The sequence below is a fragment of the Myiozetetes cayanensis genome, unplaced genomic scaffold (assembly GCF_022539395.1).
Source record: "Myiozetetes cayanensis isolate MyiCay16 unplaced genomic scaffold, myiCay2020 scf1, whole genome shotgun sequence".
Lineage (NCBI taxonomy): Eukaryota > Metazoa > Chordata > Aves > Passeriformes > Tyrannidae > Myiozetetes > Myiozetetes cayanensis.
This window is the reverse complement of record NW_026086604.1, coordinates 80,604,948-80,628,030: the sequence shown is the minus strand read 5'-3', so window position 1 is coordinate 80,628,030 and position 23,083 is coordinate 80,604,948. Positions and strand designations below refer to the sequence as shown.

At 37.6% G+C, this 23,083-nt stretch overlaps 1 protein-coding gene across 3 annotated transcripts in view; it reads left to right on the top strand.

Moving 5' to 3' along the window:
* The window catches only part of DROSHA (drosha ribonuclease III), a 77,356-nt gene that overhangs the window by 42,933 nt on the left and 11,340 nt on the right, over positions 1 to 23,083 (top strand). For all 3 annotated transcript variants that reach the window (XM_050306272.1, XM_050306276.1, XM_050306271.1), the window contains 10 exons: positions 2,126 to 2,233; positions 5,150 to 5,288; positions 5,956 to 6,016; positions 7,932 to 7,991; positions 9,950 to 10,049; positions 12,694 to 12,796; positions 15,256 to 15,326; positions 16,363 to 16,407; positions 19,149 to 19,306; positions 20,778 to 20,883. In XM_050306272.1, coding sequence (XP_050162229.1) covers positions 2,126 to 2,233; positions 5,150 to 5,288; positions 5,956 to 6,016; positions 7,932 to 7,991; positions 9,950 to 10,049; positions 12,694 to 12,796; positions 15,256 to 15,326; positions 16,363 to 16,407; positions 19,149 to 19,306; positions 20,778 to 20,883 — 951 coding nt within the window. The remainder of the gene's footprint in view (positions 1 to 2,125; positions 2,234 to 5,149; positions 5,289 to 5,955; positions 6,017 to 7,931; positions 7,992 to 9,949; positions 10,050 to 12,693; positions 12,797 to 15,255; positions 15,327 to 16,362; positions 16,408 to 19,148; positions 19,307 to 20,777; positions 20,884 to 23,083) is intronic.

Here is a 23,083-nt window from a genome sequence, read left to right as displayed (position 1 = left end):
CAGACATTAATTGAATCAATCAAGTAGTTAGTGCCATCAAAGCAGCACTTTGTCAATATGATTGCAAGAGTCAAAGTCCTTCTGTGTGCTCCCAGGGATCTGTCAAGTCTTCGTTCACTGCACCACAGCTGATAAAAGTCTAAAACTTTGTATTTCCATCCTCAAAGGTAGGGCCACATGTAATGGTACGAAGAATGTTAAACCTTCCTTGAGGGACTCTTTCTGTCTGGTACAGTGGAACACACAGGCAGGGAAGCAGAACTGTCCTGTGAAACAGTTTTGGGTTGAGTTATTTTGGGTTTTTCCATTAACTCCTTCTCTGAAGCAACACATATGAAACATACCTTTACAGTTTATATAGCAATAATAGGGAATGTTCTTATAAATTACCCTGAGAAAACTCTAAATGAGTGGCATGGTAACAAAATAAAACTTCATTTACACTTACTCAGATTGCTTGGAGTGCCATTTTTCTGCCTTTCAGGAATCCAGGGAGTCTTTTTCTTGCTGTTATCTGGTTTTTTCCATCCAACAGAAACAGACTAGGGAATGCTGTTTGACAGCTAGCTAAACATGAGCCAGCAGTGTGCCCAGGTGGGCAAGAAGGCCAATGGCATCCTGGATTGTATCAAGAATAATGTGGCCAACAGGACAAGGGCAGTGATTGTCCCCTTGTAGTCGGCACTGGTGAAGCCACACCTTGAATCCTGGTTTCAGATTTGGGACCCTCACTAAAAGACAGATACTGGCGTGCTGTAGCAAGCCCAGAGAAAAGCAGTGGAGCTGGTGAAGGGTCTGGAGCAGTTGAAGGAGCTGGGGTTGTTCAGCCTGGAGAAAAAAGGAGGCTCAAGGAGGATCTTATTGCCCTCTACCATTACCTGAAAGGGGGCTGTAGCAAGGTGGAGGTCAGACTTTTAAGTGACAGGATAAGAGGAAATAGTCTCAGGTTCTGTCAAGGGAGCTTAAAATTGGGTATTGGGGAAAATTTCTCCACTGAAGAGGTTATCAAACACTGGAACAGGCTCCCCCAGGAAGTGGCTGAGTTACCATCCCTGGAGGTATTTATAAAGACATTTAGGACATGGCTTAGTTGGTGTAGTTGGCAGCGTTAGTTTAGCAGTTGGACTTGATGATCTTAAAGGTCTTTTCCAATCTAAATGATTCTATGATTACCTTTCAGCTCTGCATTCAGTTCTCATTTCACAGTCTTTTATTAAACAGAAAGTAGTGTCATTGGTTAATCTTAATTTCTTGATCTTGTAACACTCAACTGTCTGTATCTTCCGCTGTTCTGTCTTTAGTGACCTGCAGAAATCCGTAATGTCACTTATTCTGTAAATTATACATCATCGACTTTGTGTGCTTGTTTTTCTTCTTTCTCTCCATGCTATATACTCATTTCCTGTAATCATAAAATAATAGGAATTATTAGAAGAAATTAAAGTGTCATAAAAAGTCACATGCACAAAAGTCTTTAAATCCTGCATTTCTCTTTTCATTCTTACGCAAGATTTGTGATGTTGATATCATACTTGCTGTACTACTGTACTGATAGAGTGTACTACTCGCTTATTTCAACCCAGATGCATCCAAAGTCAATATTAGCATAGAATTTCTGCTTTAAATTACTTAAGAATGAGACTCCCTTTGTCACAAGTTAGAGCTGTTGGTTTTTTCAAATTTATTGACATTTTTCCCGACAGAAGATACTGCCTGTTTCCTAGATGAGCAAACAGCAACCTTTCTGATACTTCTTTAGCACTTAAAGCCGAAAAATACCAGACCACAGCATTTCAAAAATCCCTTAATTCTTCCTCAAAAGGAAATGAAGCAAAATAACTGTGCTTGAAAATGGAGTAGCTACTGTTGTTTGGTGAAAGCTGGTTAAAGTTGTTTAAAAGAGGTTTAAGAAGTGGTTAAAGCTGTGCAGATGAACCAATACAATTACTTAAGTACTCTGATAAGGAAGGATGGGAAACCATGAATTTTGTTTTTTCCTCGTTTAAAGCAAAACACTAAAACTCAGTGTTGTGACTAATGGAAAGCATTTGTCTTTATAATTTAGTCAACTGAGTACTCTGTACACTGAACTTCAATGTTTTTCCTTATTCCAACTATTTTTTAGCATGCAATGATGCTTCCTGTCCTCACCCACCATGTCCGCTACCATCAGTGTCTGATGCATTTGGACAAATTGATAGGCTACACTTTTCGAGATAGGTGTTTGCTGCAGGTAAGATATTGAAAAACAAACAAACAAACAACTGCTTTATGGTTTATCTTTATAATGTTACTGAATTGATCCTTAACCCTGCCTGCTGTACAGACTTGAGGAATGTGCTGCATTGCCACAGCTTGCATGTACTTGATTATTTCCACTGCAGATTTTTCAAAAGTTTCAGTTTTCCCAAGACACTTCTAAATAGAAATATCTATTGGGCATGCAGATATACACCTTTACTCTCGTGGTAAATCTGGACTTGCTTGTAATGTGTAGAAAGACAAAAAGATGCGTGCTGAAAATACTGTCAAGTACACGTTATTTCCATCTAAGTTATTTTTTTAGATATTTGTGGAAAGTACAGTGTTATTCTGCAGATGAGTGAGTGTATGTGCCCTGCTACTTCTTTTTATAGTCTGTTCCTGCAAAAAAGAATAATTAAAGTGTTGCCTTTTTGGTTTTAATTCATAGGTAGTGAATAGAAATTTGCGAATTTCTGTTCAGCTCTTGATTTCTGCAAGTACATGATGAAATTTTTGCATTAACAAGCAAGAATAGGAACTGGAGAGTTTCATATTTGTTTTAAATGCATCCATGTCACATAGCCAGTCTTTTATGTTAGTGCATATTTGGAGTTGGTCACCTGCAGAAGGCAATGAAACTAAGACGATCCCAGGGGAGGCAAGAAACTGGAACGGTTTATTGGACTTACAGGTTCATTTTTCAAGGGTTTAGGGTTTACATATTCAACAGGGGTTGGAATTATTATAATTTATTACAAATAGGGGTTTATTGGGGATGACATAAGAGGAAAAACGAGGTTAACAAATTTGGGGTCGTAGCAATCCCCTCATGGGGAAAAACTCACTTTATCTTAGGGCATTTTACAGGGGAGTAGGTATTCAGATTTACAGGATGCAGGGATTCAGGGGACACAAAAGGAGAGATAAGGTACAATAGGATTTCTGCAGAAGGTTGATGAAATCAAGGTGTGGACTCTCTGGGCTGAGGCAGAGCAATCAACATCTGATATCTCCGTTGCTTCTCAAACTGAAGTTTTTTCCCTAACTGTTGTAGCCCAAGGCTTTCTGCAAAGTCCACTCAAATCCCTTGCTGCAGATATCATATTTTGGGATCCAACAATCACCTCTCAGGCTGATGCTTGTCATGGTGGCTCCTTTCCTCTTAGACTTTTTCTGAAGTTAGTGAAGACAAATGGGGACTTCCCTTCAGGATTTGTCCTGAAATAAGCATCATCTCTCTCTACTGACTGAACTAAGTTCAAACATGGCAGTTTCTGTATGTACCTAGAGACTTTACTACCAAATTAATTTAAACAGAGGTTTACAGAGATATTTTTTCTTGTAGCTTTTCTGTTTTCTTGAAGTTGTTTCCCAGACTTTTCCTACTGAAAGTTACATCAAACATTGAGCATCTTGTAGGGTTTGGTTGTTGCCAGTCTGATTTTGTTTTAATGTGAAAGATAAAATTGCAGTAAGGGAAACATTCAAAATGTTGAGACCAAACAGAAAAACCAAACAAGCAAATTCCAGTTGTAAAGAGATGAAAGCATAAAAATCAAGTGTATTAGCATTAGTCATGTTTGGTTATAACAAATGGGCTTTTTAATACTTGATCCCCACACAGATATATTTAAAACCTACAAACATTTTCCAGAAGAGAAAGAACTTTAAGAAATTTATATATAGCATCTGTCACCTACTTAAGCATAGGCAATGTTAGTTGTATAATTTTGCATTGATTTTTACCTATTTTATCATAATGTATTCTTTTTAAAGTACAGACAGGAAAAAAAAAGATTACACTAATTTATCTATTCAGAGAAGCTGTAATGTGTCATCCAGTTCAGATGGAGCAGAATTTGAGAATGTGCAATTATGGCAAACTTATTAATATTAACAAGGAATTAAAAAGGACTTGGAGGAAGTTCTTATTGTTGATTAAAATCTAATTTTACTCTTTAAGTCTTACGTTTAGAAAACAACAGAGAATGCTTGAATGAATTACTAAATGTCTTTGGTCACAGTCTGCAGCACCTGTCCTGCAAGTATGTCAGAAGTAACTTTTTGCAGCTTCAATTTGCCAATGTATCGCTTTTTTATGTACAAGTTTTGTGTGCACATACTTTTATACATGCACGGCATTTTGAGCTGTGTACGTGTAAAGAAGGAGAAGAGGTGCGAGTTTGCAGGATCGAGTTCTCAGAGCAAGCTGAAGTTCCATTTACTGCTGCCATTTTTGTAGTGGTGGTGTCAGCAGCAGAGTATGCTTTCTATAATACCAGGTGGTACAAATGTAAAACAGAATCCTGCCGTTGCTCTTTACTTCCAGCTGAATAGTGAGCCATGTATAGTCATGAGGGAAAGAGTTTTTCTGTGAATTACTGTGCCAGGAGTAATATACTTGTTAGTTGTTGTTTGATTTTGTTTGAACTAGGAAAGCTTTATAGATACTTTAATAATGCAAATGTGGATGGTTGAGAAGCTCCTTTAATTGCTTGTATTTTTGATATGAATATTTATACTTCAATGTTAGAGTGAATATATGTTTAAATAAGCAAATATATTGAAATCAGGTCAGCAAAGCTGGTAAGCAAAAGTCTTTGGGCAAATTGACAGTTCATGCTTGTTCTCTTCTAAACTAATTTTTCTTTAAAGAAAAAAAATGTTGAAAGTTAATTAGTTAAACTGATGATTGGGTAGAAATGTTGCTTCTTTCTGACATCTGAAATAGTACATCCTGCATTTAAATTGCTGGAACCAAGCTACTGATTGACTACATCACTCCGTAACCTTTCTTCAAACTGAAGAATAACAATTAGTAGCTGTTGTTCTTAGATAAAGTTTTTCTTCCATTTGCAAAAATACATCTAAGACTTTTTTTTTTCCTGTATGTGTTACACTATAGCTTGCCATGACTCATCCAAGCCATCACTTAAATTTTGGAATGAATCCAGATCATGCCAGAAATTCCTTATCCAACTGTGGGATTCGACAGCCAAAGTATGGAGATAGAAAAGTTCACCATATACACATGAGAAAAAAAGGTATGCTGTTACACTACTAGCATTTTTCATTTACTTCACACTTAATCAGTATGAACGTCCTTTGTCCATTATCATTTTGTTAGCCATTGTTCTTCTGAGACATCCCTTCAGTGAAGGATTTCAATGGTTATACACAGACATCAGTGAGATCTTTCTAAAAGACTGGATTTTGCAAATAATTCAGCAGATAAAGAGCTGAGAAAAATAAATGGGAGGATGTATTTTCTTTGATTTTTGGCAAGTATTGTTTTCCTAATTTGTTGATCAACATGGTGAGCAAACTGGAGGATATTTTGTAAAAATGTCTTATTAATGTAAACATGTGGTCTGTCTGCTACAGAATATTCCTCACCCCTTAAAAGTATATTCAGTTATAATGAAGTAAATTGTTCATTGTTTATCTAATATTTGGAATGTCTTTTTCATTCAAAGGTGGTATTTTTATTTGGCTCTCTGAATGCAGAAATACAATAGTGTTGTAATGGGACTGTGGTCACTTAGGCAGAAAGCATCTGTAAGGATTATATTTGCTGTAATAAACCCTGTGAATAACAAGATGGTCTTCTGTACAGCAATTACAAAATAACATTTTGAGTAATTATTTTCTATGTGTATTCAAATTGAATTAGTGGCTGTTTATTTAATGGTGCATTGTTTATATTTCTAGGGATAAACACCCTGATAAATATTATGTCCCGTTTGGGACAGGATGATCCAGCTCCTTCCAGGTAATGAACATAGTTGTTTGCAGGTAGGAAAGCAGTTGCAGAGATAGATATTTAATAGAAACAACCAACTTACTGTCAGCAACAGCTTTGGCAAATTGTAGAAATGAAAAGTAATTTTGAATTGACTTTTATATTATGAAGATATGCTGAACCTCCATTAGCAGTGACATACTAAATGTTTGGTCATGCCTGCAGAAAACTCCTGAGGAAGGTTTTAACAGATAATGTTATCATTTTTGTTGATCCCTGAAATGAGGAGGACTAAAAGGCTACCTTAGTGCTTTCTGCAGAATAAAAAATAAGATTTGTTGTTGTTGTCATTGCTATAAATTGGATTCTCCATCATGTTTTCTCAGAGTAGTACCTTCCTGGCCCGGCACCTTGTTAACACGAGTGTGATGCTGAACATGGGCTTCACTGATTTGCTGGTCTAATTTTGACAGATGCAAAAATCATTAATGTTAAAATGCAATAATCCTTAAATGACCAATAAGAATTCTGTGCATATTAATAATATTTAAGATGTGGTTTATAGCCACAGGCCCTGTATTAAGATAAAGTTGAATAAACCAAACCCACAGGGCTAATGTAAGAAACAGTTGCATGTGAAATCTCCTAAATGCATGAATTCGATGACTGAGTGTGTTTTAGTTAATTAGTGCTGTGCCTTTTAAGAGTCATAATTTTAAGAGAATCCTTGAAATAAGAGAAGTTGAATTTTGCATAAATAGTAGTTGCATTGTTCCCCAAATGCTGTTTCAGCTCGACCATGCCCTTTCTTTTCAAGCTTATTTAAACCCTCATAGCATAACATGAGATACGGCTAAATTGCGTTAATTCTTGTGAAATAACCCACAAATATAAAGTTCCACTTCTGAGTGATCTGTGTTTTCTCCTATGGTACTACATAGAGGAATTGTAGATTTGCTCACGCATTGTTTTACCCTGCACAGGTACTTGAATTCTTTCAGCCCATAACAAAAGCCTGCTATTTCAGAAATTACACTAACTCTAAAATTGTTGGGGGAGTGCAAATTACAATAAATGCTGCCAAACACTTGAGAAGGATCTTCTGGATTAAAAAATAAATAAATACATTCCTGTGGCAATGGCCTTGATTCTGTTACAATCACACATCAAGTCAGAAATGGTGCTACTTACGTGCTTTGATGTATAGATCAGAAATTTGTATATATTCAAACATAGACTTGCATTCTTTCTTAGCTGCTGTGTCCTTGTTAGTCCTTTGTTATATAAGCAGGCAAAGAGCTTGGAGGAAATGAAAGTTTATGCAAGACAAAAGCAAATCAGGAGCAACGATAGAAGAGAACATGGGAAATAAAAAGATTGTAATAGCTTTTAATGGCGTCTTTGGGTGCATCTTCTTGTGCAGCCATTTTTTCTTTTGAGCTTACAGGAAACAAGGCATTTAAAGGTGCTATGAAAACTGAAAGTACCTATTCCCTCATAGGTCTACCATACCAATGATCTGTTGCAGTCATCCCAACCTGCAGGTGTTGATGTTTATTAGGTACAGCTGCCTAGTTGCATCCACAAGGTTGAGGACAGGGTGTTTGTTTCAATCCCCTGGTGCCCTCTGATGGACAAAGAAACCCGACCTCAGGGACAGTCAGTGGTACTATTTCTTTCTCCATTTGCGAAGATCTGACAATAGCTCAGAATGAAACATAAGGAAATTTCAAAGGTGGTGGTGTCATTCCTGAGTTTCATGATTCATGCAGTTGTTACTCTGTTTTGCAAAGGACTGTAACCTGGAGATGGTGGGGGAGGCTGCCAGAATGACTGTCATGGCTAATGAGCAATCAACTCTTGATTTTTTCTATTTTAATTGTATTGTGTAAATAATCAGCATATGTTACTTAGCTGATAGTAAACCATAAAATGTCTTTTTCAGGATTAACCACAATGAGCGTTTAGAATTTCTGGGAGATGCTGTGGTGGAGTTCTTAACAAGGTAAATGGGGAATTCTTCAACAGTTCTCACCTCTGTATGGTATTATCATACTGTTGGGTTTATTAAGCTTTTCAGTGTCTACTTTATGACTCTGTATGTTTGCAGTCCTGCCTCATATTTAGACCTGCACATCTGCACACAACTCTCTTGAAAATTCCTTCAGTGCTGATGATAAAACAAGAAAGATTAGAAAATTAAAAGCTAGACTTCATGTTTCATGGAGTGCAATTTTAAGTTGATTTGGGTTAGAGATTTTTCAGCTACAGACAAGTTGAACTTTGTACCCTTTTTAAAAAAGAGATGTTTTTCTTAGCATACCATTTTGTTTCTGTGGATCCTTTATCTCTAGTTGCAAGGGAGAAACATTTAGTGGTAATACTGAATGTGTTGCAGTTCTATTATTTCTAGTTATTAGGGCTGTAGCTTCCATAAAATCTGTGTGTAAATAAAGTAGTTGAGCACAAATGTCATTTATTTAGCAGTAATGAAAAAAAGCCAGGGTTCATCAGAAGATGCTTCAGTTCTGATCTGAGTATTCTGAAACCAGTTAACAATACAGGGATATTAACAGTTACCTCGATTGGTCTGTTTTACATGAGTAGCAGAGGCAGGCAGGTAGGTTGCACCAAATAAGGATTATAATCCATTTTCAACTGCTTTGTTCTACTGTTTTTAATAGAGGAGTAGTCTTGTTTACTGGTGAACTGCTCTTTTAGCCAGGTTGTTATTTGAACAACAAAACTGCCTTTGTTGCCTCTGTTCTCTGCTAGCCTCTACTAGCCATTAGCTACGTGATATTAAAAACTATTAGCCTATAAAGGTCTTTACTGCCCTTAAAACTCATGGCCTTTTCTCTCTTACAACGGTACAGGCTGATAAGATGGAAGACTTGCTGATTAAAATGTCTTGCATTTTTCATTGTCATTGTTCATCAACCATCAGTTCACTTTCTGAGCTAACTTTTGTCTCTATTCAGAAAAAAAATGATCTCCATTTCTGTTCAATAGAGCATGTAAGCACCTATTTAAGTCTGATTTTTTTTTCTACCTCTCTTGACTTCAGGTGTCTGCTGTTGTGAATTATGATGCTTGATTAGGTTGCCTCCTAAGTTTTATAGCAGTTTTTGTCCTTAAATAATCTTTCATCCATCTGCATTTTTCTCCCGGTGTACCAGGTTAATAAAATATTGTAATAATTAGTGCCATACACTGTTTCAGTTGTGCGATGTTGAAAGCCCTCTATGTGTTAACTTTTTGTCAACATGAGTTAGATAGTTTTATATGAGGATGTTCAAAATAATTGATTCATTGTTCAGATCTTGATTGGATCACTGAATTACTTGTTTTGTTTCAGTTCTATGAAGTATCTTACTTGCTTGATGAGAAATACCATTAAAGGTTGCTGAAAGTCTGTGATTTTTACTCATTTTTCTTCTGTGGCATTAATGACTTCGCACATTTGATAAATATGAGTTGTTGAGTTCTGTTCTTTGTCTCCATTAGCATCTCTTAAAAGAAACTTAACTGTTGGTCTGGCCTGAACTAGCAGCATCACTGAAAGCACTGACCTGTAGCATGGAATTTCTCAAGGCTGAGGGTTTCCCTTGTGCTTAATTCCTCGGCATTCTCTAGGTGTCAACCTTGCTGAACCCACCACTGCTGATAGATAGAAACCTCAGATGAGGGAACTGGAGGTCATGGCAGGGATTTAGATATTAATTATTTTGCCCAGTAGAGAAATAGCACTCTTCCTCCCCTCCTGGCAGTGCTAACCTGTCAAATAGCATTGGGCATTGTTTCTTCACCTTACTTCAGGGTGAGTTTCCACCTCGGGAAGGGACCTCGTTTTATCAGTTAGTGTCTGAGTGACAGGCACAGTTATCCAGAGGTATTTGTGGTCCATCTTTAATCATATGCTGACAGCATCTGGTGTGTTTTTTGTTTGTTTTGTTTTGCCAGTGTCCACTTATACTACCTGTTTCCCACTCTGGAGGAAGGAGGATTAGCTACATACCGCACTGCCATCGTACAGAACCAACACCTGGCCATGCTGGCGAAGGTACAGTTTTAAGTGTCTCTGTACTTGACACTCGTGTGTAGAATACTATCGGTGTGTGGATTGCTTCTCGAGGGATCTGCCTGCTTTGAACATCGGTTTCTTTACTGTGCTTTGAGTACAAGATTTGGGATACAGGAACTCTTTCCAGTTGGAAAGTAGATTTTAAAGATAAAGTAGGATTTAGTGTTTCTCCAAAGCGTGCTTTTGGGAATAGGAATTTTTGCAGGCAGAAGGATAAGGTTTTAGCTTATGTTGAAGGTATGTCTATATTTACCTTTAATTTGCATAAGTAGTGAAGCTGATAGTAGAAATTTTATGAAGAGAAAGAAACAAACTCAATGTTTATTAAAGGACTTTCTGATAGAATATGTAGGGAATACATAGCAGCAGGTGGTAGAGAAATGGGGGGGAAAATCATTGTATCTGCTCCATAACCTATGCAGTCATTTTCAGATTCATTATGAACTGTCAAAGAGGAATATGTTAGAAATGCTTCTGGAGAAGGGTTCTGTTATCTCATGGGAAAAGTTCAGATGCCTCAGAATTTTATTTCATTTAATCCTGTGAATGACAAAACTTCTTATATTTCTATATGATACCGAGGTGTGGTACTATTGTATAGAAGGTCTCTATTCATAGATAGGTGTTCCCTTATTCATTCTTCGATTTTGTAGCTTTTTTTTTAAACAGACTTACTGATGTAATTGGTTAAGCTACACATGCGCACGCGCATCCACTTTGTACCACTGATAGTTTTCAAGTTGCTCTTTTAATCTTCCCTGTCTGTAATCACACAGTAACTTAAACAAGCATATCAGGTATTGAGATTTTGCCAGAAACAAAGTATGATTTCTAACGTTGTCTTTTTGCTCAGCTCTCAGGAAAGACATAGGCTAGGGAGAGAACACTGTAATTTTTCTCCAAAGCTTTCTTTACTGATTTGGATAAGCACTGAATCATTTCAAATCAGGGTTTTGTTTACAAATGTGGTATTGAGGTGCCTGACATTTGAATTCATGATACTGTTTTTAAACCTGCATCAGGAAAGCTGATATGTTCTTACCATCTATTCACAGCCTTTACCATTGTACATGGACAATTTTTGAAAATTTTTATTGCAACGTTATAAAATTGTAATTATATTAGATACAACTGTAAATATTAGATATCTGTATATACCAGATTTTCCAACTTACCCTTTGTTCATCTTGTGTGTCTTGTATGATGTTCCTGGTTTCATCTCCCTGCAGTGTCATGTTGCATTTGGTTTACTTAATATTCTCAGCTTCTCAACTTCTCTTGAGCTTGTGGAATGCTGTTTTAATTGAGGATCAAACAAAGAATTTCTGTAGCTTTTAAGGGACATTGTAGCAGAAGTTTTAAAAAGAATCTGAAATGTGTTGTGGTCAAAAAGGAGAAGTGAAAACCTATGCAAAAATTGCTGAATGCAAGATCTGAAAATGGATGTAAGCCATTGGAGGTGGGGAGACACACCAACACACAAACAATACCTGTCAACATGAACAAATTATATAAGAAGTTTAAATTTTATATAAAACAATTATTACTCTATTCTTATGTTGACTTTATGGAACACTCACCATACATTATGAAGTGTGATGGAACATTGTAAGGGGTAATTCACTGTGTTCTGGAGCAGTGAATAGTGGAAAACTCTTTTTTCCATCTGAAACACATCTACACAGTGTACCTCCAACAACTTAGTCTCCAGCTTTACCCCTTAAATATAATCCAGGAGGATGAAGTTGAAAGTTAATGAGAAATTAATCAGTAGAAACTTACAGCCAGCTGGGAAGAACCTATTCTCATACAAACTTTGCAAGATGCGCAAATCTCTGTATAACTCCCAATAATGGTTTTGTGTCAAAAAGATAAATATGGAAAGAGAATCTAGTAGCTCTTGCTTGCATTTCTATAGCAGAATTATCATATATTATAGAAGGTATCTGACTCACTACCTGAGATTCTGACTGGCAAGCAGAACTATAGTTCAGGCAACAGATGAATATTAATGATGCACATTTGAAAGGAAGAAGGAAGCTAGGTGGCACTGTGGATTATAATATCAACCTTCTGCTTGCAGTGCCCAGAGGCTTTTGTTACTACCACCTGTTGTCAGTGTTAGAGGAAAAAACCATATGTTCAATGGATCGTGTCTACCAGATTTCCTATTCCTCACTGTTCTTGTAGGGAAAATATTTTTCCTCAGTGTTAACTCCTCTCCCTTTGAATTTACCTTTGACATTTCTGAAGGCTAATCATACGAGGGCAAACTACCAGCAAGAAGCACAGCGTATTGCACCATTCCAGCAATTTTTTCCATCAGGCTATTTTTCTGTCACACCCTCAGCCCTTCTCTTGAACTCATTCCTAAAACTTACCAGTAACATGTTTTGATCTGGCTTTCTTTGACAGTTTGATTTGATAATTCATAGTTTTTCTGTGGTATCACACTGTAGTTGCTTGCCTTTAATAAAATAATAAGAAGTTTTCTAATGTGAGCCTATGTTTGAACTGAAACTATGGAGAAAAGGTCCATAGTTCCCTCACAGTTCAAACCTAGTTGCTGCATAACAGTATAATTGAGCTCTAGTGGTTTTAACTATTTTCACATATTCTGCAGAAACTGGAACTAGAACGATTTATGCTTTATGCTCATGGTCCAGACCTTTGCAGGGAATCGGATCTCCGTCATGCCATGGCCAACTGCTTTGAGGCCCTAATAGGTAAAGTGTTTGTGTGAGCAGACAGTCATGTTTTATGTGTGTCTACATGCTGTGTTGACTGTGATGGAGGAGATGTGAGTCTGTTGAGTAGTGCTTAGTACAAGTAAGCAGTAGTAAAGCTTCTTGTGTTCTTTGTCTCTTCACGTCTCCTACTTTTATCCACGTTTATAACACGAGTGTGTAGTATTACAATGAAAATCTCACCTTCCATATCCTGCCTCCCACGTACTGAAGATGGAGCTGCTTCATACTGTTCTGGCCCAGCACTTCTGTCTGTCGCTGCTGAACTTTACCTCTCATGCCCACCATGGCCTGCCACCTGCCCTGGTCTGAGGGGAGCAGTTCAGTCACCGTGGCCTGGCAGAAGAAGGGCAGGTTCACTGCTTCCAAAAAATATTTGAACAGACCTGCAACCTCAGCCCTGAATTTTGAACTGCAGCTTGCTTTCTGAATGCAGAAGGCACTCCCAACCAAGTCACCAACCTACTTCCTCTGTACCCTCCTAGCCTTCCATGAATTAAATGTAAAGTTTGCCAAGTAAATATTTTTTAGTCTTTACATTTTCCTTACAAATAAAAAGCATGGCAATATGCCATGGCTGGTGTAATAAAGCTACAAAAACCCTCTAGCTGAGGGTGAAGGACAGTTGTGTCAAATTTGCAGTTGGACACTAAGATGCTGATGAGTGACTGGCTGCACTAGTCAATAGATTTATGTTGGAGAAGAAATCAGGACCTGACCACAGTTACTGAATTAACAAGCAGTAAGGCAGAAATCTCACTGGCTACATCTACACAAACTCTATTTTGAATAGCATATTTTTATGAACTTCAGTATACAAAGCAAGCTAAATCTCACTGGTTTGACTTCATATTCATCCAGTGTACTGTACAGGATATTAGCTATGGACATGGTTTAACCCTGATCCAGGTCTTTATATACTACACAAGCTCCTAAAGCATTTTGTCCTGCTTTGAAAAATAGATCATAGTTGGCTTAGAAGTCAGCAGTTCTGTGCATTCTGCCTTGGGCCAGATTGTGTTTCCTCTTATCAAGAAATAAGAGTTTTCTTTTTAACTCTATTTTGTTTTCCATGAACACTTTGATCTTTAATTTAAAAATAAAAAACAAACAGAAGAGGAACACAAGATATGTGTCTGTGTCTTTGTTCATAGGCTTCAGCTTGTCTAGGATGTAGTGATGAGAATTATTTGGCAAGCTCTGAGATGTGCTGAGGGAGCAGGCTTGCTGTTTAACCTCCAATACAAAGTTATTCGGAAAGGTAATTGAGCAATAACGTTTTGTCAGGGCTATAGCTAAAATCTGGGAGCTTGTTAAGGGATTGTAAAAGTATATGTGGGGTCTGGAGCTCCTACTTGAGACTCTTTTACAAAGTCTGGTGCTTATTCCCTGTGACAAAAATAAAAATGAGAAGTATAAGCAGGCTACCTAGGAGATGTTTGAAATTCTGTGCTCTCATAATATACCTCTGCAAGATAGTCTTGTAAACCCCAAACTCTTCTCCAAAGCGTCCAAAGAAAGTAGTTGACCTAGTGAGGAATTTAAAGGAAAGCAAGAGGGAAAGACAGCAAGGCAGTCTTCCTGTGTGTGGAAACATGGACTCCCTTTTTCTGCATACTTGAGATAGCTGTGTATTCCATTTGCTTTTATGCATATGTGCTTACAGGAAGGAGTTGGAGATTTTCAGAAACTCTCTTGTAAAGAGTATCGAAGGACAAAATGTTGACACTGAATTTATGAAGTGCTTGTGCAGATATAGGGTGCATAGAGTACACCCAGAAATATAACATGCTAGCTACAAGTTTTGCAGAGCTTGTTAGTGGCAGGCATGTGGAGGGGACTAGTGAGGTTTGTCTGGGAAGTTTAAAACAAACAAACAAACAAATAAATAAATAAATACCATAATCTCCAAAATCTGAGAGATTTTGCAAAGGTGCAGTTTTCAATGTATTGTTGTATCACAATGTATTGTGATACTGGGAAGACCTTGAGGTTTGTAATGTTCCTGATACATCATTTATATGCAGAATATATTGTTGTTGGAGGAACAGAATAAACTGCAATTATTTGCTAGCTATTGAAACTTATTTCATTGGTTTCCCCATCTGCATGTATTGTATAGTTAGCTGTTTACTGGAAAGTACTTCTAGAAATGTATTGCTTCTGGGCTAGTTTGTTTAAACTCTGCTCTTTGGATATATCATTTTCTATCACTGATAAAATTATTTCAGGTTTTTCTGTGCATTTTATGGGGATTTATGTTGTTGTTTAATGTGCTTTAAACTTCTCCAAAGTAGGTATTGCTGCAGAAAGCATGCTTTTAAAAATAAATGTGTTGGAGATAAAGAAGGCAAAGATCTTTTACTTTCCTGTGCTTAGTAATTTTCTAGATACTAATTGCATTATTGACCTTTTGGCATGTTGGTCCCCTCATGTAGGAGCTGTTTATCTAGAGGGGAGCCTAGAAGAAGCAAAACAATTATTTGGACGTTTGCTCTTCAATGAAAAGGTATTTATATGATTTGATTTCCATTTTAAAAATAACTTTAAACATGCTTTCTTTTCATTCTTTTACTTGAGGATCACAAACGAACAGGGATACTACATGTGTTGTGCGTAGTTCCTGGAGATTGAATGTAATATAATGTGTTTAGGGCAGGAAACCGTACTGGTTAATGCAAAAAAGTTATGGTGTTTCCTCTGGTATGCTGCAAGTTGAGTGGCTGAAATAGGGAAGGGTGACTGGCATGGGAATGCAGGCTTCAATTCAAAGGGCTACTGTAGCAACAGAAATGGGTGCTGTGGATCCAAGTGGCAGAGCAACTATTCCTGTTTCATCAGTTACATCATCCCACCCTTAAAAGCTTGGAGAAAAAAAAAAAAGGAGGGTGTTTCATGCAGCATCTACCCAATTGCATAATTCAAGCCCGATCTCTTCTTGCATACTGTATCTTAGATGATTTTTAGTTCAAATATAGACCATATAATGGTGAAGGAAAATACATCCTGCTGAGGACAACATGTGGTAGTGGTGAGGGGATGAACCATACAGAATTCTCCTTCCTCTGAGTCTGTGAAATGACAAAGCTTATTAGAAATAGAATCATTTTGAAGCTTATTGTAACTGAGTGTTTATTTGCTGCTGAGAGGCTGTAGCAAAGGAAGCCTATATGAAATAGAAAATAAGTGAGGGTTTTTTTCTTTGTCAGTCCTTGCCTTTGTTGAAATCAAACTTGATACTGAGGAGCACTTGCAAATAAAGTTAGTCCTGAGGCTTAAACAAATCTTTTTCTTCCTTTAACCACTTTTTATTTGTTTCAAGGATTTTTCCACCTCTTTGTCACAAACTAATTGGGAGAACTACAGGCAGTTTGAACAGCAAATACACGATTTTAAAAATTAGTTTGCCAGCACTATTGAATTTGCAATAAGCAGAGTCAGCATCTGAAATAGTTCAGTATTTCAAGTAATGACATTTTATTTAGTACTGTGGAATTTGTTAAATGACTCCCTTGAGCATTAAAGGCATCTCTCAATGTTTGCAGGACCTGCGGGATGTATGGCTTAATTATCCACTACACCCACTTCAAGTAAGTGTATCCCTTTCTATAATAAATTTCATAGCTCTCTTTTATTTTCAGGGATGCTTTTCCGTAGGTTTCAATTGTGATGACATCTCAGAAATTGTGCTAAAAAGGAATATATATATGTGTTTGCCTTTGTGTTTGGTTTGAGATATGGGAGGTTTTGTGTTTTTTTTTTTTTAATAAATTAATTTCTATCTCTGAGGATTAATCATTCACGTTTCCTGGACTTGTGTTTGTTATATAACTGTGCCTATAAAATAAATCCAGTGAGAGGTAACATTTTGGCAGCTTCTTGTCCCATCTTCTCTAAGTTGGGGAAAAAGGGTGCAAACGCAGTCTATGTACATATTCTCTTAACCTGAAATTAAGACTGAAACCTTAATAGTAGGAAGACACAATTGTTGAATGGAGTAAGAGTTTTGATTTTATTCTGTTTTGATATGTGTGTATGTGTATGCGTGTGTGTGCAGTGGTACAGGTTGTTTCAGTGATGCTAGTAACTTTAATACCAAGTAAGCACTAAAATTGTGAAGGTGTCTGAATGCTAACTTATTCTCCATGTATCGAAGGATACAGCTTCACAAGTTGTCAGTTTATGAAGCTGGAAATTGGGAGAATGGTTTCCTAGTCCTTTCTCCAGAACTGAATTTTGGGGCAGACCTAGAGCGAGTCTCAGAACCTCTTTGCACTGTAGCTCCTTGTCTTCACTGGAAACAGGAGTGTGCAGGCGTGCTGCAAGAACAGCAATGGGTGCATAGCCAAAATCTTCAGCAACAAATCAGCAACAAATGTGATTTTTAGAACCATCTCTTTCTGAGTATAAATAGAAAAAACTCTTAATAGGAAGATAAACTTGAGATTCAGAACCAGCTGTCCTGCATTGTGGCACAAACTCCCAAGATTTTTCTTACTGTGAATTTCTTTCTTTTCTCTTACTTTATTTTAACCTTTTTGTCTCTGCTTTCACAAAGACTTAGAGACTGGAGACAGTCAGTGTATGAAGCTTGTAATTTCTCACTACTGCCTTAAGTTGTGTGATGAAAATTTTCTTCCACGTCCCAGAAACCATCCTGGGTGATTTTGCCAGTAAGTGAAACACAGGCTGCTCAGGTTGGCCTTTGGGCACAGCTAGCCTGAAAAATGGCATTTTAAAAGTACACCAAGTGAGATCCCAGTTAAAAAAAAAAAAAAGCTCTGAGTAAGATACACACAACTGAAGATCTGTAACCGAAGATCTTTGTTTGGCAGTAGCCAGGTCTGTAGAAATGGTAATGAGAAAATAGTTAGTGGTCACCTGGATATATATGGACTCTTTCTAAAGAGTTAACGTATGAAGTCCTGCCTCCAAATGAATAGAAGACAAAAAAGCATGTAAAATGCAGATGATAATGTCTGCTGGGTTTACTAAGAGGCTGTTGGAAAGACACTCAGGAAAGGCTTTTACAAATTTTTCTTTTTAAAAGCAATGAAAAACACCACCCCAGTGAATACTGTCAGTCCTTACAAGATTTAAAGAAATGACTGAAACATAAGAAATGGAGAACAGGAATGAAATGACCGCATCTTATAAGGGGTGGTGATCACTGGCAGATTTCCCTAGAGATCTTTGCTCGAGTACAGGCTGTTCGCATTGACAGCTTGGGGAAGAGGATGAGCAGTGAGGTGGCAGTTCGTTGACAATACCAAATTCTTCAGGGTAGCAGGGACAACAGCAGACTGAAGAATTTCAGTCTGATTGTGGGAATGCAAGAGTGACTAACTGTGGAGTTAAAAGAGCAGAAAAAATTCTGTGTAGGTAAATAGAAAGGGCTGTGCATGAGGAAGAAAAAAGCAGTTTCAGCTCCACATGCAACTGAATTCTGAAGTGACCACTATCATCCAAGTGTGAGATTTTCATGCAAGGATATGTAGTTCTATGAAAACGTGAACCGAAAGCTCAGTACTGTTTAAGAACAAAGACAATTTGAATTGTAATCAATTAATAGAAAATGGACAGACAACAAACCAAAAATTATGTGAATGCCACTTTAAAAAGGTGTGGCTATTCTTACTTTTCTTTTAGGCATCATCTTCTGGATGATTCCTGCTCTAAGGCATTACTATACAAAAGAGATGCCCAGAGTGGCTGGAGGAAATGCTTAAGCCATGTCCCAGCTCCACAAAGGCATTTAACACTGTCAGCACATCTCAAGGACATCAGACAAGAAAGTGATAAGAAAAGATACTGACCCAAAGCAATAATTTTAATTTTGTTGTTACTGTGCCCTTTTGAATTTCCTATACAAAGTACTTATTCTTGATTTTTGATACTAAAGGAAAGTGGGAGAACTTGATTTGGGTATTGTCTCCCTTGAAAAGCTGTCAGTCTACCAGCCCTATTTTAATAATTTTTGAATCTGTTGCTCAGTTACAAACAATATGATAATACTGCAAAATGCAGACATGTGCAATTGTACGTGTTTTGTGAAACTAAGTGTTCCATGCTATCCACATATAGAGACATGTAAGTGGTGTGTTTACATGCCTCAATTGTTAAAAAAGCATACATCAGAGCTCACATCATCTTTGAGTGGTAGTTAACCAAGACCAAAAAGCAGAGGAAACCTGGTTTTCTTGGCTCAGCTGTCCATAGAACAACTTGTCCATTGTATTCTTTGCCCTTGATTTACAGAAGGCTTGCTTTTCTCTGAAAAATTCTGCAGCAGCGTCAGTTTGTCATTACTCGCACTTCATTTTTCTTGCAGCTGCAGGAGTCCAATACTGACAGGCAACTCATTGAGACCTCTCCAGTTCTTCAAAAGCTTACAGAGTTTGAAGAGGCAATTGGAGTCATCTTCACTCACGTTCGGCTTCTAGCACGTGCGTTCACTCTGAGGACAGTAGGCTTTAACCATCTGACTCTGTGAGTACATAGCAAGAGTCCTCACATGGCTCTGTTGTCACTTCTTTTATATAGCCCAGAGTGCCTTATTTGTAAACAAACTATGTTATACCTGTTTTCTGGAAGAGAATAGAGCAACTATGTTCACAAACCTCCCTGGCTCAGTATTCCATCTCTGACAGTAGACAGTAGTGGATACCTTGGGAAAGACTACAGAAGATGTTGGAGACCTATCCTGGTGTTTATCTTGAGTTTTCTGCATCACTGATATTTGCACATTACTGGTCCTAGTGCAACCCTATTCTGTTGTAAGCAAAGATCCTGTTTCAAGGAAACGGTATCATAGAATCATACAATATTCTGAGTTGAAAGGGACCCATCAGGATCATCAAGTCCAACTCCTAGCTCTGCACAGGACACCCCAAAAATCACATCATGTACCCGAGAGCGTTGTTCAAATGCTTCTTGAACTCAGACAGGCTTGGTGCTGTGACCACTTTGCTGGGGATCGTTTTCCAGTGCTCAATCACCCTCTGGGTGAAAAACCTGTCCTGATCCAAACTAAACTTCCTCTGACTCAGCTTCATGCTGTTTCCTTGAGTCCTGTCACTGGTCACAAGAATGAAGAGATCAGTACCTGCCCATCTGCTTCCCCACTTGAGGATGCTGTGGACCAGAATGAGGTCTCCCTTCAGTCTCCTCCTCAGACTGAACAGACCAAGTCACCTCAGGAGCTCCTCATACAGCTTCCCCTCCAGACCCTTCACTTGCTATTGTATTGTGCAAAAAACTGCACACAATATTTAAGGTGAGGTGGCCTCAGTGCAGAGCAGAGCAGGACAATCGCCTCCCTTGACTGGCTGGCGATGCTTTGCCTGATTCCTCCCAGGACACAGAGGGCAGCCTGATGCCCTCCTGACTGCCAGGGCACTGCTGACTCCTATTCAACCAGGCTGCTCAGAGGCCTCATTCTCTAGTCTATAGACATAACCAGGCTTGCCCTGTCAAGTGCAGAATCTAGCACTTGCCCTTGTTAAACTTCATATCAGTGGTTACCCACTCCAGGATCTTGTATGAGTTGAAACTCTGATTCTTTTCTTTCTTGTGAATGTTCAGACCTTTTCCTCTTTGAAGTTGTTGCCTTCATTAGTTCACTTTCTTACCAGAAGTTTCAGATAGAAACCTTATCCTGTTACAAATTTGATGTCAACTGCTCTTCTCCTTGAATTAGTCCCATATCTGTGATCTAATGATTGTGTTTGTATGTATCTATCCTCATCTGCTTTTTGCTTGAAAGTTGGTGTTACAACAGTAATGAACTGGGTTTTCATCTCACACGATTAACACTGGAAAATTGTCTTAAATGTGTTCAGAAATGAGCAAGGCTCACTTTCAGATCGCTCTTTATTTTAATTTGTGTGTGCATGCTGGTTTTGGTTTTTTCCTCCCTGAGTGCTTATTGATTTTTCTGCATTGATGTCTCATTTTTCAGAGGCCACAACCAGAGGATGGAATTCCTGGGTGACTCCATAATGCAGCTGGTAGCCACAGAGTATTTATTCATACATTTCCCTGATCATCATGAAGGGCACTTAACGGTGAGATGGCCATCAATCATGCTCTCCATAAGAGCAAGAGGGGGATGGAGACTGAAATTATGGGAACAACTAGTGAATTATTCTGAGTTTGATTAATAAAAGAAGCCTCAGCAACCGCTGCTCTTAATAAGGCTATGTTAATTTTAAGTCATGAGCACTGCAATGAATAAGAAATGGTGATTTATGAGGCCAGTGCAATAATTTCAGTAATTTCTGTTCAGTCTGTGAAATGGATCAATAATTTTAATGATGTCAGCAATGAAATTGGGACATAAGACTAGTTCTTGTGTGAAGATGGGTATCTTAAACCATTTATTTAAATAGGTGTATCACATGACTTTTTTTTATTCATAACTTTTGGTCTGTTGAACTTGCAACCAGGCAGGTTATACTTCCTGATAAAAAGTTTATACAATCTATTTTAGTCTGATTTTCTTGTTGTCTTCGATCTGGAGCTCCTGTGGTAGCTTTTGAATTTTATGTTACTATTTCTGTACTCATCTGTTGTTGATTGCTGTAGTCTTTTAGTCTCTCTAATCTGGGCTCTGAAAACTCAATTCGGGGATATTTCAACAATTTACAGTACTTTAAACATAGCATAATAGTATATGTAGTTTTTTTCCTGATTGATTCATTTAGGACTGTAACTGAACAAGTGGCTTTGTTTGCAAGTAAGAAATTTTCTTGGACTTACTAAATGTTTTCTTCATTTAAAAGTCTTAATTAGAACAAAAAAAGCAATACATGTGTCAGGAGTGTAAGTCAAGTTTTCTAGTTAAAATAGGAAGTAGCCAAATTTTAGAGTGGTTTCCTCAGATCAATAGAGAGATGGCAATGCTAGGTGTCTAGCAGGCAATGTGTTATCAAGAATATGTTTCTTGGGTCTTTGGGGCTAAAGATGTTTACAAGAAAGAAAATAAATACATGCTCTCACTAAAAGTAACTTCAATTTTTCTTCACCACTTCATAAGTTTCACTTATATATGTATGCATTCAGGAGACAGTGGATATAAAGCCTGGTGGGATTTTTTTGCTTTGTACATGACTTTAAAGAGTGTAGACATTAGCAGTGTTATAGTAAGATAAATCTTGCAAGAACTATTTGGACAGAAGGATATGATGGACAGATGGACTGTTTCGACAGAAGGAAATGCTGCTATTACATGTCTGTAAATTAACTATGTTTAAGAAAAAGGAAGGAGAACATAGTCTTATCTTCATACTTTGAGAACCAAATAATATGCCAAAAAAAAGTTAACATTTTATTGGATGTTGGAAGATACAGCTTCCCCACTATGGGTTCTTCTGGTACAGTCACAGGTAGTAGTATGCTATGTGAAGATGAAAGAATTAAAACTTTTTTTAAAAATTGCTTTGTAATTACAGTTAAGCTTCAGCTGAGCATCTGTCACATGTTACAGCATCTGCAGTGATGCAGGCTGTTTGTTGCCAGAGTGGAGACTAGCTCTAAGAAAGCTGCTGGAAAGGCAGCTTTCTTGTACTGTGTCTTCTCTGTACTGTGTCTTCTCCGTACCATTAAGGGGAATTGAGTTTCTTGCTGGATCTCACTTGTGGAGGAGGCAAATGCTGATACAGAGCAAGTTAATAACCACAGTGCTAAAAGGATAACTGGGTGTTTTTTTCCATCTCTAATTCACTATGTAGTGTATATGTTGCTCTTTGTTTTATGATACTACTAATCATGATTATGGATCCCATCAAAATAAATAGTCTGTTAACACAACAAAAGAAATCCTGTTACAAGAAACAGATTGTTGTCACAGGGCACTGCACTTCTGTCTTTTGGGTTACATATGGTACTTAGGAATTTTGGAAAGAAACAAGTAGAAAACAAGTTTAAGCAGAGGTTAGAGAGGCAGGTGATAATCCTATCTACAGTCTGCCTAAGTTATGAAGATCAGGTTGTGGGTACTTGCTTCATATATCATTGCCAAACAAATTATGAACATACTGTTCTTTATTTATCTGTTGTGAGAGATGAAGTATCAAGTACAGCAAATAAATCTTGATTTTTCATAAGCTCAGTTGACAGGCTGGAGCCAGGTAGAATATAAGTTGAATCTAATAAGATGAGCAAATGTGATATGGAAGACAAAGAGAGAAAAAATGTGTATGCAGAGTCTCAACTCTAGATTACACATAAACAGTGGAAAAGAAAGACATTCTTTACTTCTCACCC